We start from the raw sequence: 15,642 nt of genomic DNA, 5'->3' as shown, positions 1-15,642 counted from the left end.
AAACAGACTATTGCACGCTGGATTTGTAGTATGATTCAGCAGGCTCATTCTTCGGCCGGACTGCCGGTGGCGAAGTCAGTAAAAGCCCATTCTACCAGAAAAGTGGGCTCATCTTGGGCGGCTGCCCGAGGCGTCTCGGCGTTACAGCTTTGCCGAGCTGCTACTTGGTCGGGTTCAAACAATTTTGCTAAGTTCTATAAGTTTGATACCCTGGCTGATGAGGACCTTGCATTTGCTCAGTCGGTGCTGCAGAGTCGTCCGCACTCTCCCGCCCATTCTGGAGCTTTGGTATAAACCCCATGGTCCTTTTGGAGTCCCCAGCATCCTCTAGGACGTAAGAGAAAATAGGATTTGGTACTTACCGATAAATCCTTTTCTCCTAGTCCGTAGAGGATGCTGGGCGCCCATCCCAGTGCGGACTGTTACTTGCTGTGTTTTCTTGCTAGTTAAATTAGTTTATACACGGGTTGTGTATTTCTTGTTTCAGCTTGTTGCTGTTGTTAATTCATACTGTTATCTGGTTTAATGTTACTCTGGTTGTACGGTATGTTTGTGGTGTGGGCTGGTATGTTGGTAGCCCTTAGTTTAAACAAAAATCTTTCCTCGAAATGTCCATCTCTCCTGGGCACAGTTCCTATAACTGAGGTCTGGAGGAGGGGCATAGAGGGAGGAGCCAGTTCACACCCAGATTGAGTCTTTTCAGTGTGCCCAAACTCCTGCGGATCCCGTCTATACCCCATGGTCCTTTTGGAGTCCCCAGCATCCTCTACGGACTAGGAGAAAAGGATTTATTGGTAAGTAACCAAATCCTATTTTTTTTTTTCTTTGCTACTTTTGTAATACAGTATTTTCCTGTACAAACAAATAGGTGTATGAAAGTCAAAACTACAAGAATTTGCTTATCTATGTTTTGGACATTCTAGAGATTATTATAACTGTGACCACTATAAAAACACAAAGGAGCGGTTTCTTTTCTTTGCAATGGACATAATGTGCTGGTTCAAAATGGAAATATCCTAAAATAGAGCTAGGTACCAACGTGAAGTGAAAACCAGAGCCGTAACAATTGATGTGCGAACTGTTCCATTACACAGGGCTCTCTGGATGGCAGCGTTGCCACCCAGAGATCTCTGCATTTGGCTAGCAGGGTGTTTAGAATGGCACCCTGCTACCAGAATCTCAGCTGCAGCACCGCCCAGAGCGTCTTTTAGACCCTCCAGACAGCTACCCTGCAGTCTCTGCAGCCACCAGAAGCATCCAGAGGACACTCCAGGCAGGGCCGTTTCTTGGGGCGGGCTAGCAGTGCAATCGCACGGGGCTCCCGCTGCGGCACTGACTGTGGCTCCCTGGCTTCCCTCTCCCCGAGTACCCAGCTCGGAGGGGTGGAGTTTCGCGGAATGACGCTATTGCGTCATGACATCACGACGTAACCCCATGCGGAGTACTGAGGAGGAGGGGGAGCCAAGCCAAGAAGAGGGAGAGGTGGCCGGCACGAGGAGCGACTGGTGAGGCGGGCCGAAGAGCGGGAATCACCTCTGTAAGTATTCTTTCTCTCTCTCTCTCTCTCTAAAATGGGGACACTTGCTTGCCATAATGTGTAAATAGGGGGACACTTGCCTGCCATAATGTGTGACGGACACATTTTTAAATCTCGCACTGGGTGACAAATTGGCTAGAAACAGCCCTGACTCCAGACATTGCGGCAGTTACTGCCATTGGTGGCCCCCCCTCTTCGTGACCTCATTGGTTCCAGCCGCCGGTGGCCCAACCTCTTCTGTACTGCGAGTGGTCAGCACAGGATGCCTTGTAGCGAAAACAACCTGCCTAATTAATCACATTTGGCGCCTCAGTCAAGAGAGTTCATATGCAAATGATTAGTTGCTTATGTAATTTGAGGTATCTTACAATGGCTTTGCATACTGTAATTATATACTTGTGGCTATATGACATTGTAGTTCTAGTATTCAATATACAGGTTGAGTATCCCATATCCAAATATTCCGAAATACGGAATATTCCGAAATACGGAATTTTTGGAGTGAGACTGAGATAGTGAAACCTTTGTTTTCTGATGGCTCAATGTACACAAACTTTGTTTAATGCACAAAGTGATTAAAAATATTGTATTAAATGACCTTCAGGCTGTGTGTATAAGGTGTATTTGAAACATAAATGTATTGTGTGAATGTACACACACTTTGTTTAATACACAAAGTTATTAAAAATATTGGATAAAATGACCTTCAGGCTGTGTATATAAGGTGTATATGTAACATAAATGCACTCTGTGCTTAGACTTGGGTCCTATCACCATGATATCTCATTATGGTATGCAATTATTCCAAAATACGGAAAAATCCGATATCCAAAATACTTCTGGTCCCAAGCATTTTGGATAAGAGATACTCAACCTGTATTGGCATCTGGAATTTTTTTACATCCTGTTTTAAGTCTTTACATTGGCTACAAATGTCTAATAGATGCTGCTGTGTATTTTGTTTATTTTGTAGTATCTTAATGTAAAACTAGTTTGCCAATGTAAAAAAAAACCCCCACAAAATATTTTTGTTTTTGTTTTTTTAGAGTCCAGAAGAGGTGTTCATGGAAATCCGTAATCCTCTAGAGGAATGGCATTGTAAACAAATGGACCATTTTGTTGGCCTCAATTTCAACTCTAACTTTAATTTTGCACTAGTTGGGCACTTGTTGAAAGGTGAGTTTTTTCCAGTGAGTGTACCTCTCTTGTGTTGCAGATTTTCACTTTGATTAGTTTGACCCCAGAGTTGCCTTCTCAGCTCCAGACTCCAAGCAGCATGGAGACTCTTTGGTATGCCGACCTTTGTCTCAATGGAGCTTATCTTGTCTTTCTGCTCTTTACAAAGTACTGTTACTAGCTCCATAGATGTATCCTCCAAGTACTTATGACGGGCATGGGGCATGGCTTTAACACTGTATGCATTTACATACCTTAGGTTATCGTCACCCATCTCCTACAACTGTGGCAAGAACCGTACGAATCCTTCACACTCTGCTCGCGCTTGTAAATAAACACAGGAATTGTGATAAATTTGAAGTAAATACTCAGAGTGTTGCTTACTTGGCAGGTAAGGATTTTCTGTGTGTTGCTGCCTTCATCTGCACATATGGGAAATGTGACTGGAGTGTCATTTTGCTCTCATCCGAGATGAGTCATTTGTTTAATGTGCTGTGAATATTGTCATTATGACCACCTCTTAGCATGGTTTCAGTTCTGCATTTTGTGTTGATCGCTACCCATTCAGCACAGTAGATAAAGGAATGCCAAATATGTCACAACTTTTGATACAGCAAGGACATTTTGTTTAATACTACTTAAATGGTACTATTTGATTCTAATATATCCTGTAATGTTGTGGTGTTAGAGGCATGATCGATCATCTTGGGTTTACCTTATCTATCTGCTTTCTAGCTTTGCTTACTGTGTCTGAAGAGGTGAGGAGCCGCTGTAGCTTGAAACACAGAAAATCACTATTGCTGACAGATGTTTCAATGGAAAATGTTCCTATGGATACATATCTGATGCACCACAGTGACCCCACCTGCAGGTTATTTCTCTACATTTACTATTTGTGCATCATGTGGGGAACATCCATTTTCATGTTAGTTATTATATGAAGTTTGAAACTAAATTAGGTTCGTTTTCCATCACCTGCATAATGCTTTTTTTATTCCACAGGACATTGAAGGAAAACCAGCCATGGTCATCTCCAAAAGGATCTGGAATGCATCTTGCTGCGAGTTACCCTACAGTGGGACAAGTTAGCCCAAGGACCAGGAAGTCTATGAGTCTGGACATGGGGCAGCCATCTCAAGCAAACACTAAAAAGCTCCTAGGTTTGTTACAGTAAATTGAGAAATACAACATGCTTTTCTAATAAGCTGCTGTTGTAATGGTTCCTTACGATTAGTAGAATAGGACATATTGGTATGAAGCAACACATTTCTGTAACTGATGCCACAATTCAGTTTGTTGCATCAGTTACAAAAAGTTCAAGCATATTAATTTGTCAAATGTATCAAACCTTTTTCACCATTACTAATGGCAAGGGACCAATTGATGATCTTGGCAGAACCGTCAAAAGGGCAGTATGGCAACTGATTCTGCAGAAAAATGTTGTAATAAATAGTGTCAGAGAATTTTCAGATGTTGCAGGAGATACTTGTCCAAATATTCAGATCCTCTACGTCTCCAGAGTACTGATAGAGACTCCCTCATCTTTGCAGTTTCGCCACCTAAAAGGAGTAGCGACAACATAAACAGCATGCAATACACATCTTCACCACTGGGTGGCTAATGCTCCACTAATCCAGTACTGTTTAGTGAATAGCTGCGGATGGATACAAAGTACAGTACAGTAATCGTACTATAATAATATACCCTTAGCAAGCTCTGGCAAATGGCCAGTGACAACTGTAATGTTATACACACAGAGCAACAGTCAGATAGAGAGAGTCAATCAGGAACTTAAAGTTTGTAGTGTACATTAAATAAAGGGACGCTGTAGAAAATATTCATTCTCTGTCGGGACCAAAAAAATAAATACAAATAGTGTATACAGATGCAAACTTATGTGTTAAAGCAATGGTCCATTACACAGTCTCACATATATAAGACTCTCTTAATTTGAAAAGTCACACTTGTATATTTGTGTACTAAGTAGCACCTACATTTTTTTTTTCTAATTTTGACTATATATCTGTGTGCATGTCTGAGACTGTATACAAATGACAGGACTTGTTTTGGCAAACCTAGAAAAAACTGTGGATGCTAATCTTTACACAGATATACAATACAAGTGTGTCCTTTGCGGGAATCGAACCCTAGCTCACGGTCATGGTAACCATCGGTGATACCACTATGCCAAGGGAGATATGGAGAGAGGTGACTGACACCTGCAGTGACATAGTCCCAACTCTATTGCTGATTGTAATTATTTTTTTCATTTAGAGAGCTGTGTAGAACTCTGAACTGTGCTTTTCTTTGTGTGCATTGGAGACACTGAGCCAGTCTACAGATGTGTCCTCTTACGTCCTTGCTGCAGTCACGCTAAACAGCCCTTGAAGTCACACTATGCCAGAGCGCGGGACTCTGTAGCGCCAATTGTCTTTTCTTTTTTTCTTTTTTTTCATTATTTCAACAAAAATGCGTCTTAGACGCAAGGTAATGGAATAGGACACACGAGCAGCTTCTGCTGATTAAAATGAAATGCAGCATCTTATATTCTGTGTGTAATAGCAGCTCTATCTGCATACGAAATAAAAAGTTAGTGTTTTCCATCAGACCATTTTGTATGCAAATACAGTTTCTGCTGCGGGGTACACTGGGCTCCACAAGTCTGGACAATGGGGTGTAGAGTAGGATCTTGATCCGAGGCACCAACAGGCTCAAAGCTTTGACTGTTCCCAGAATGCACAGCGCCGCCTCCTCTATAACCCCGCCTCCCAGCACAGGAGCTCAGTTTATCAGTTGGTGCTGCAGTAAGCAGGCACTTAACAGAGGGGCTGCTCCAGGCAGCCCTAAGAAAAGCTTTTTATGAGGTAAAAAGTGAAGTCTTCAAGGGCAGCAGCAGGGGTAAATGTCTTCTGACATTCTCTGCTGCAGCTCCAGCTCTCCCCAGCGGCGCTGTACACTCCCGAGCCCTGGTTGCCGGGTACCTACAGCGGAGGCTCCGGTTTACTTCACGTTAGGCACACACGGCTGGGGCTCTCCATGATCGCGTGGCCGCGCTTCGGGAGGTGGTAAGTGGGTCCCGCTCGCGGGACCCGGTCTTTATCGAGATCCGGCGCGGTTAGTGGGAGGCGGGCCGCGCGCTGGCGGTGGACACTGTGGATACAGGCGATCCCACTAGATCACCAGGGCATGGGCGCAGGTCAGGTTTTCTCTTAAAACCGATTTCTCTATCGTCCTAGTGGATGCTGGGGTTCCTGAAAGGACCATGGGGAATAGCGGCTCCGCAGGAGACAGGGCACAAAAAGTAAAGCTTTAGGATCAGGTGGTGTGCACTGGCTCCTCCCCCTATGACCCTCCTCCAAGCCTCAGTTAGGTTTTTGTGCCCGGCCGAGAAGGGTGCAATCTAGGTGGCTCTCCTAAAGAGCTGCTTAGAAAAGTTTAGCTTAGGTTTTTTATTTTACAGTGAGTCCTGCTGGCAACAGGATCACTGCATCGAGGGACTTAGGGGAGAAGAAGTGAACTCACCTGCGTGCAGGATGGATTGGCTTCTTTGGCTACTGGACATTAGCTCCAGAGGGATGATCACAGGTACAGCCTGGATGGTCACCGGAGCCTCGCCGCCGGCCCCCTTGCAGATGCTGAAAAGAGAAGAAGGTCCAGAATCGGCGGCAGAAGACTCCTCAGTCTTCTTAAGGTAGCGCACAGCACTGCAGCTGTGCGCCATTGCTCTCAGCACACTTCACACGGCAGTCACTGAGGGTGCAGGGCGCTGGGGGGGGGCGCCCTGGGCAGCAATGAAAATCCTTTTTTTGGCAAAAAATACCTCACATATAGCCTCCGGGGCTATATGGAGATATTTAACCCCTGCCAGAATCCATTTTTAAGCGGGAGACGAGCCCGCCGAAAAGGGGGCGGGGCCTATCTCCTCAGCACACAGCGCCATTTCCTCACACAGTTCCGCTGGTCAGGAAGGCTCCCAGGCTCTCCCCTGCACTGCACTACAGAAACAGGGTTAAATCAAGAGAGGGGGGGCAAAATTTGGCGAAATTGTGATTTTATAAAAGCAGCTATAAGGGAGCACTTATTATAAGGCTATCCCTGTAAAATATAGCGCTTTGGTGTGTGCTGGCAAACTCTCCCTCTGTCTCCCCAAGGGGCTAGTGGGGTCCTATCAGAGCATTCCCTGTGTGTGTGTGCTATATGTCGGTACGTGTGTGTCGACATGTATGAGGACGATGTTGGTGAGGAGGCGGAGCAAATTGCCTGTAATGGTGATGTCACTCTCTAGGGAGTCGACACCGGAATGGATGGCTTATTTATGCAAATTACGTGACAATGTCAACACGCTGCAAGCCGGTTGACGACATGAGAGGGCCGGCGAACAAATTAGTATCTGTCCAGGCGTCTCAAACACCGTCAGGGGCTGTAAAATGCCCATTTACCTCAGTCGGTCGACACAGACACGGACACTGATTTCAGTGTCGACGGTGAAGAAACAAACGTATTTTCTTTTAGGGCCACACGTTAAGGGCAATGAAGGAGGTGTTACATATTTCTGATACTCCAATTACCACAAAAAAGGGTATTATGTGTGAGGTGAAAAAACTACCTGTAGTTTTTCCTGAATCAGATAAATTAAATGAAGTGTGTGATGATGCGTGGGTTTCCCCCGATAGAAAATTATTGGCGGTATACCCTTTCCCGCCAGAAGTTAAGGCGCGGTGGGAAACACCCCTCAGGGTGGATAAGGCGCTCACACGCTTATCAGAACAAGTGGCGGTACCATCTACGGATAGGGCCGTACTTAAGGAGCCAGCTGATAGGAGGCTGAAAAATATCCTAAAAAGTATACACACACATGCTGGTGTTATACTGCGACCAGCGATCGCCTCAGCCTGGATGTGCAGAGCTGAGGTGGCTTGGTCGGATTCCCTGACTAAAAATATTGATACCTTTGACAGGGACAGTATTTTATTGACTATAGAGCATTTAAAGGATGCATTTCTATATATGCGAGATGCGCAGAGGGATATTTGCACTCTGGCATCAAGAGTAAATGCGATGTCCATATCTGCAAGAAGATGTTTATGGACACGACAGTGGTCAGGTGATGCAGAGTCCAAACGGCACAAAGATGTATTGCCGTATAAAGGGGAGGAGTTATTTGGGGTCGGTCCATGGGACCTGGTGGCCAGGGCAACTGCTGGAAAATCCACCGTTTTTTACCCTAAGTCACATCTCTGCAGAAAAAGACACCGTCTTTTCAGCCTCAGTCCTTTCGTCCCTATAAGAGTCATATCTGCCCAGGGATAGAGGAAAGGGAAGAAGACTGCAGCAGGCAGCCCATTCCCAGGAACAGAAGCCCTCCACCGCTTCTACCAAGTTCTCAGCATGACGCTGGGACCGTACAGGACCCCTGGATCCTACAAGTAGTATCCAAGGGGTACAGATTGGAATGTCGAGAGGTTTCCCCCCTCGCAGGTTCCTGTAGTCTGCTGTACCAATGTCTCCCTCCGACAGGGAGGCAGTATTGAAAACAATTCACAAGCTGTATTCCCAGCAGGTGATAATAAATTTACCCCTCCGACAACAAGGAAAGGGGTATTACTCCACACTATATGGTGGTACTGAAGGCTAGGTGAGACCTATTCTAAATCTGAAAAATTTGAACACTTACAAGGGTTCAAATCCAGATGGAGTCACTCAGAGCAGTGATGGCAAAGAACAAGGGGACTATATGGTGTCCCGGGACATCAGGGATGCTTACCTCCATGTCCCAAAATTTGCCTTTTCTCACCAAGGGTACCTCAGGTTCGTGGTACAGAACTGTCACTATCAGTTTCAAGACGATGCCGTTGGATTGTCCAAGGCACCCCGGGTCCTTACCAAGGTAATGACCGAAAGGAGGATTCGTCTTCAAAGAAAATGGACGACCTCCTGATAAGAACAAGGTCCAGAGAACAGTTGGAGGTCGGAGTAGCACTATCTCAAGTAGTTCTACGACAGCACGGGTGGATTCTAAATATTCCAAAACCGCAGTTGTTCCGACGACACGTCTGCTGGTCCTAGGGATGATTCTGGACACAGTCCAGGAAAAGGTGTTTCTCCCAGAGGAGAAAGCCAGGGAGTTATCCGAGCTAATCGGGATCCTCCTAAAACCAGGAAAAGTGTCAGTGCATCATTGCACAAGAGTCCTGGTAAAAATGGTGGCTTATTACGAAGCGCTTCCATTCGGCAGATTTCACGCAAGAACTCTTCAGTGGGATCTGCTGGACAAATGGTCCGGATCGCATCTTCAGATGCATCAGCGGATAACCCTATATCCAAGGACAAGGGTGTCTCTCCTGTGGTGATTACAGAGTGCTCATCTTCTAGAGGGCCGCAGATTCAGCATTCAGGATTGGATGCTCGTGACCACGGAGGCCAGCCTGAGAGGCTGGGGAGCAGTCACACAAGGAGTGTGATCAAGTCTGGAGAATTCTCTCCACATAAATATACTGGAGCTAAGAACAAATTTATAATGCTCTAAGCTTAGCAAGACCTCTGCTTCAAGGTCAGCCGGTATTGATCCAGTGGGATAACATCACGGCAGTCGCCCACGTAAACAGAAAGGGCGGCACAAGAAGCAGGAGGGCAGTGACAAAACTGCAAGGATTTTTCGCTAGGCGGAAAATCATGTGATAGCACTGTCAGCAGTGTTCATTCCGGGAGTGGACGACTGGGAAGCAGACTTCCTCAGCAGGCACGACCTCCACCCGGGAGAGTGGGAACTTCATCGGGAAGTTTTCCGCATGATTGTGAACCGTTGGGAAAGACCAAAGGTGGACATGATGGCGTCCCGCCCGAACAAAAAAATGGGACAGGTATTGCGCCAGGTCACGAGACCTTCAAGCGATAGCTGTGGACGTCCTGGTAACACCGTGGGTGTAACAGTCGGTGTATGTGTTCCCTTCTCTGCTTCTCATAACCAAGGTATTGAGAATTATAAGACATAGAGGAGTAAGAACTATACTCGTGGCTCCGGATTGGCCAAGAGGGACTTGGTAACCGGAACTTCAAGAGATGCTCACAGAGGACTAATGGCCTCGGGAGCTAAGAAGGGATTTGCTTTCAGCAAGTACCATGTCTGTTCCAAGAGGAACCGTGGCATCGGCCTTTAAGAAAGGACCTGCTCCAGCAGGGACCTTGTCTGTTCCAAGACTTACCGCGACTGCGTTTGACGGCATGGCGGTTTGAACGCCGGATCCTAAGGGAAAAGGCATTCCGGAAGAGGTCATACCTACCCTGGTCAAAGCCAGGAAGGAGGTGACCGCACAACGTTATCACCACATGTGGTAAAAATATGTTGCGTGGGTGAGGCCAGGAGGGCCCCACGAAAAAATTTCAACTAGGTCGATTTCTGCACTTCCTGCAAACAGGAGTGTCTATGAGCCTCAAATTGGGGTCCATTAAGGTTCAAGTTTCGGCCCTATAGATTTTCTTCCAGAAAGAATTGGCTTCAGTTCCTGAAGTCCAGACGTTTGTCAAGGGAGTATTGCATATACAGCCCTTGTGTGCCTCCAGTGGCACCGTGGGATCTCAACGTAGTGTTGGGATTCCTCAAATCATATTGGTTTGAACCACTCAAATCTGTGGATTTGAAATATCTCACATGGAAAGTGACCATGCTGTTGGCCCTGGCCTCGGCCAGGCGATTGTCAAAATTGGCGGTTTTGTCTTACAAAAGCCCATATTTGATTTTCCATTCGGACAGGGCAGAACTGCGGACTCGTCCCCAGTTTCTTCCTAAGGTGGTGTCAGCGTTTCACCTGAAACAACCTATTGTGGTGCCTGCGGCTACTAGGGACTTGGAGGACTCCAAGTTGCTAGACGTTGTCAGGGCCCTGAAAATATATATATATATATAATTCCAGGACGGCTGGAGTCAGAAAGTCTGACTTGCTGTTTATATTGTAGGCACCCAAAAAGCTGGGTGCTCCTGCTTCTAAGCAGACTATTGCTCGTTGGATTTGTAGTACAATTCAGCTTGCACATTCTGTGGCAGGCCTGCCACAGCCAAAATCTGTAAATGCCCATTCCACAAGGAAGGTGGGCTCATCTTGGGCGGCTGCCCGAGGGGTCTCGGTTTTACAACTTTGCCGAGCAGCTACTTGGTCAGGGGCAAACACGTTTGCTAAATTCTACAAATTTGATACCCTGGCTAAGGAGGACCTGGAGTTCTCTCATTCGGTGCTGCAGAGTCATCCGCACTCTCCCGCCCGTTTGGGAGCTTTGGTATAATCCCCATGGTCCTTTCAGGAACCCCAGCATCCACTAGGACGATAGAGAAAATAAGAATTTACTTACCGATAATTCTATTTCTCGGAGTCCGTAGTGGATGCTGGGCGCCCATCCCAAGTGCGGATTATCTGCAATACTTGTACATAGTTACAAAAATCGGGTTATTATTGTTGTGAGCCATCTTTTCAGAGGCTCCGCTGTTATCATACTGTTAACTGGGTTCAGATCACAGGTTGTACAGTGTGATTGGTGTGGCTGGTATGAGTCTTACCCGGGATTCAAAATCCTTCCTTATTGTGTACGCTCGTCCGGGCACAGTATCCTAACTGAGGCTTGGAGGAGGGTCATAGGGGGAGGAGCCAGTGCACACCACCTGATCCTAAAGCTTTACTTTTTGTGCCCTGTCTCCTGCGGAGCCGCTATTCCCCATGGTCCTTTCAGGAACCCCAGCATCCACTACGGACTCCGAGAAATAGAATTATCGGTAAGTAAATTCTTATTTTTAATATCGCCCACAGTACCCCGTGGTTTTGCCAGCAAGGGGGATAAGGCTTAGACCTGAAGCCCCTCCCCCAGCCCCAGGGCGCCATTTCCAGCAAGTGATCCCGCCCTGGAGCTGCATCTCTGTCTTTCCTCACTCCCTGTCAGTGTCTGCGGCGCCATTACTTGTCATATATTGTCACAGCTTCTCGCTATATTAAAGAGGCGGCTTCTGATGCCGGTATCCTAGCAGCCAAGGCCTCTACTACGTCAGTTCTGGCTCGCGGGATATTGTGGTTGAGATCCTGGTCTGTGGATCTGGACTCTAGAAAAACCCTGGAGGTACTCCCTTTCAAGGGGGATATTCTGTTTGGGGAGGACTTAAATAAGATAGTGGCTAACTGCCAAAACTGCCTGTCTGCCTAATACAGCTCCTTCTGTGTCGAAGGCCAAAGGCACGTCCTTTCGCCCCTTTCTCTAACGTCCTAAGTGGATGCTGGGGACTCCGTAAGGACCATGGGGAATAGCGGCTCCGCAGGAGACTGGGCACAAAAGTAAAGCTTTAGAACTACCTGGTGTGCACTGGCTCCTCCCCCTATGACCCCCCTCCAAGCCTCAGTTAGATTTTTGTGCCCGAACGAGAAGGGTGCACACTAGGTGGCTCTCCTGAGCTGCTTAGTGAAAAGTTTAGTTTTAGGTTTTTTATTTTCAGTGAGACCTGCTGGCAACAGGCTCACTGCATCGAGGGACTAAGGGGAGAAGAAGCGAACTCACCTGCGTGCAGAGTGGATTGGGCTTCTTAGGCTACTGGACATTAGCTCCAGAGGGACGATCACAGGCCCAGCCATGGATGGGTCCCAGAGCCGCGCCGCCGGCCCCCTTACAGAGCCAGAAGACAGAAGAGGTCCGGAAAATCGGCGGCAGAAGACGTCCTGTCTTCAACAAGGTAGCGCACAGCACTGCAGCTGTGCGCCATTGCTCTCAGCACACTTCACACTCCGGTCACTGACGGTGCAGGGCGCTGGGGGGGGCGCCCTGAGACGCAATAAAAACACCTTGGATGGCAAAAAATGCATCACATATAGCTCCTGGGCTATATGGATGCATTTAACCCCTGCCAGAATAAATAGAAAAACGGGAGATAGGCTCCGCCCCCTTATCGGCGGCCTTATCTCAGCACACTGGCGCCATTTTCCCTCACAGCTCCGTTGGAGGGAAGCTCCCTGGCTCTCCCCTGCAGTCACTACACTACAGAAAGGGTTAAAAAAGAGAGGGGGGCACTAATTATGCGCAGTATTAAAAATACAGCAGCTATAAGGGGAAAAACACTTATATAAGGTTATCCCTGTGTATATATATAGCGCTCTGGTGTGTGCTGGCAAACTCTCCCTCTGTCTCCCCAAAGGGCTAGTGGGGTCCTGTCCTCTATCAGAGCATTCCCTGTGTGTGTGTTGTATGTCGGTACGTTTGTGTCGACATGTATGAGGAGAAAAATGATGTGGAGACGGAGCAGATTGCCTGTAATAGTGATGTCACCCCCTAGGGGGTCGACACCTGAGTGGATGAACTGTTGGAAGAATTACGTGACAGTGTCAGCTCTGTATAAAAGACAGTGGTTGACATGAGACAGCCGGCTACTCAGCTTGTGCCTGTCCAGACGTCTCATAGGCCGTCAGGGGCTCTAAAGCACCCGTTACCTCAGATGGCAGATATAGACGCCGACACGGATACTGACTCCAGTGTCGACGGTGAAGAGACAAATGTGACTTCCAGTAGGGCCACACGTTACATGATGGAGGCAATGAAAAATGTTTTACACATTTCTGATAATACGAGTACCACCAAAAAAGGGGTATTATGTTCGGTGAGGAAAAACTACCTGTAGTTTTCCTGAATCTGCGAAATTAAATGAGGTGTGTGATGATGCGTGGGTTTCCCCCGATAACAACTGATAATTTCTAAAATGTTATTGGCATTATATCCTTTCCCGCCAGAGGTTAGGGTGCGTTGGGAAACACCCCCTAGGGTGGATAAAGCGCTCACACGCTTGTAAGGGCTCTACCCTCTCCTGAGATGGCCGCCCTTAAGGATCCTGCTGATAGAAAGCAGGAGGGTATCCTAAAATGTATTTACACACATTCTGGTGTTATACTGCGACCAGCAATCGCCTCAGCCTGGATGTGCAGTGCTGGGTTGGCGTGGTCGGATTCCCTGACTGAAAATATTGATACCCTAGATAGGGACAGTATATTTTTGCCTATAGAGCATTTAAAAGATGCATTTCTATATATGCGTGATGCACAGCGGAATATTTGCCGACTGGCATCAAGTCTAAGTGCGTTGTCCATTTCTACCAGTAGAGGGTTATGGACACGACAGTGGTCAGGTGATGCGGATTTCAAACGGCATTTGGAAGTATTGCCTTATTAAGGGGAAAATCCACGTTTGTACCCCAGGTCGCCTCTCAACATGAGAAGACGCCGTGTTATCAGGCGCAGTCTTTTCGTGGACAAGCGGGCAAAAGGTTCCTCATTTCTGCCCCGTGACAGAGGGAGAGGAAAAAGGCTGCAGAAATCAGCCAGTTCCCAGGAACAGAAACCCTCTCCCGCCTCTGCCAAGCCCTCAGTATGACGCTGGGGCTTTACAAGCAGAATTAGGCACGGTGGGGGGCCCATCTCAATGAATTTCAGCGCGCAGTGGGCTCACTCGCAAGTAGACCCCTGGATCCTTCAGGTGATATCTCAGGGGTACAAATTGGAATTCGAGACGTCTCCCCCTCGCCGTTTCCTAAAGTCGGCTTTACCGATGTCTCCTTCTGACAGGGAGACAGTTTTGGAAGCCATTCACAAGCTGTATTCCCAGCAGGTGATAATCAAGGTACCCCTCCTGCAACAGGGAACGGGGTATTATTCCACACTGTTGTGGTACCGAAGCCGGACGGCTCGGTGAGACCGATTCTAAATCTAAAATCTTTGAACACTTACATACAGAGGTTCAAATTCAAGATTGAGTCACTCAGAGCAGTGATTGCGAACCTGGAAGAAGGGGACTACATGATGTCTCGGGACATCAAGGATGCTTACCTTCATGTCCAAATTTACCCTTCTCACCAAGGGTACCTCAGGTTTATGGTACAGAACTGTCACTATCAGTTCAGACGCTGCCGTATGGATGGTCCACGGCACCCCGGGTCTTTACCAAGGTAATGGCCGAAATGATGATATTCCTTCGAAGGAAGGGAATTTTAGTTATCCCTTACTTGGACGATTCCCTGATAAGGGTAAGATCCAGGGAACAGTTGGAGGTCGGTGTAGCACTATCTCAGGTAGTGTTGCGGCAGCACGATTGGATTCTCAATATTCCAAAATCGCAGCTGGTTCCGACGACTCGTCTTCTGTTCCTAGGGATGATCCTGGACACAGTCCAGAAAAAGGTGTTTCTCCCGGAGGAGAAAGCCAGGGAGTTATCCGAGCTAGACAAACAAAGAGGAGGAAGGGGGGTGCAAATCCCCACCCCCAAATTCTCACAAGCAGACAAACAATTTGGAAGCTGCTCAATCATACCTGGAGATAATTATATATCAGGTGCTGGAAGGGGGAGGGGTCATAGACAGACAAACAAAGAGGAGGAAGGGGGGTGCAAATCCCCACCCCCAAATTCCCTTCCGCACACTGAAAATTAACTGTAACCATCCCTGAATCTATCTGGTAATAAAATTCAGAGAATTTGTCACAAATGTTTGCAAACACATGTTTAAGCTGCTGGCCACTTCACGGCTTCTCTGATACAGCAGTCCTAACTACTTAATAGCAGTGCCCACATTGGGCCATGTAATTTGTCACAGTACGCCTCATGATAAAGGTCAATACTAAAACATTTCCAGACAGAGAGCTAACTTACCAGGGAGCCACCCCCAGGATCTCCCATTGGCACTACAAGGAACAGCATGCCTTCCAAATGCTGCTCCCATTCAATGCCTCATGCTCTCTGAATTTTATTACCAGATAGATTCAGGGATGGTTACAGGTAATTTTCAGTGTGCGGAAGGGAATTTGGGGGTGGGGATTTGCACCCCCCTTCCTCCTCTTTGTTTGTCTGTCTATGACCCCTCCCCCTTCCAGCACCTGATATATAATTATCTCCAGGTATGATTGAGCAGCTTCCAAATTGTT

The 15,642-nt window shown here is 47.2% G+C and overlaps 1 protein-coding gene across 9 annotated transcripts in view; it reads left to right on the top strand.

The window, feature by feature from the left end:
- NF1 (neurofibromin 1) overlaps positions 1 to 15,642 on the top strand; it is a 738,710-nt gene that overhangs the window by 587,214 nt on the left and 135,854 nt on the right. For all 9 annotated transcript variants that reach the window (XM_063953658.1, XM_063953661.1, XM_063953657.1 and 6 more), the window contains 4 exons: positions 2,584 to 2,713; positions 2,973 to 3,104; positions 3,449 to 3,584; positions 3,716 to 3,873. In XM_063953658.1, coding sequence (XP_063809728.1) covers positions 2,584 to 2,713; positions 2,973 to 3,104; positions 3,449 to 3,584; positions 3,716 to 3,873 — 556 coding nt within the window. The remainder of the gene's footprint in view (positions 1 to 2,583; positions 2,714 to 2,972; positions 3,105 to 3,448; positions 3,585 to 3,715; positions 3,874 to 15,642) is intronic.

The sequence above is a fragment of the Pseudophryne corroboree genome, chromosome 2 (assembly GCF_028390025.1).
Source record: "Pseudophryne corroboree isolate aPseCor3 chromosome 2, aPseCor3.hap2, whole genome shotgun sequence".
Taxonomy (NCBI): domain Eukaryota; kingdom Metazoa; phylum Chordata; class Amphibia; order Anura; family Myobatrachidae; genus Pseudophryne; species Pseudophryne corroboree.
This window is presented reverse-complemented; position numbering and strand designations above follow the sequence as displayed.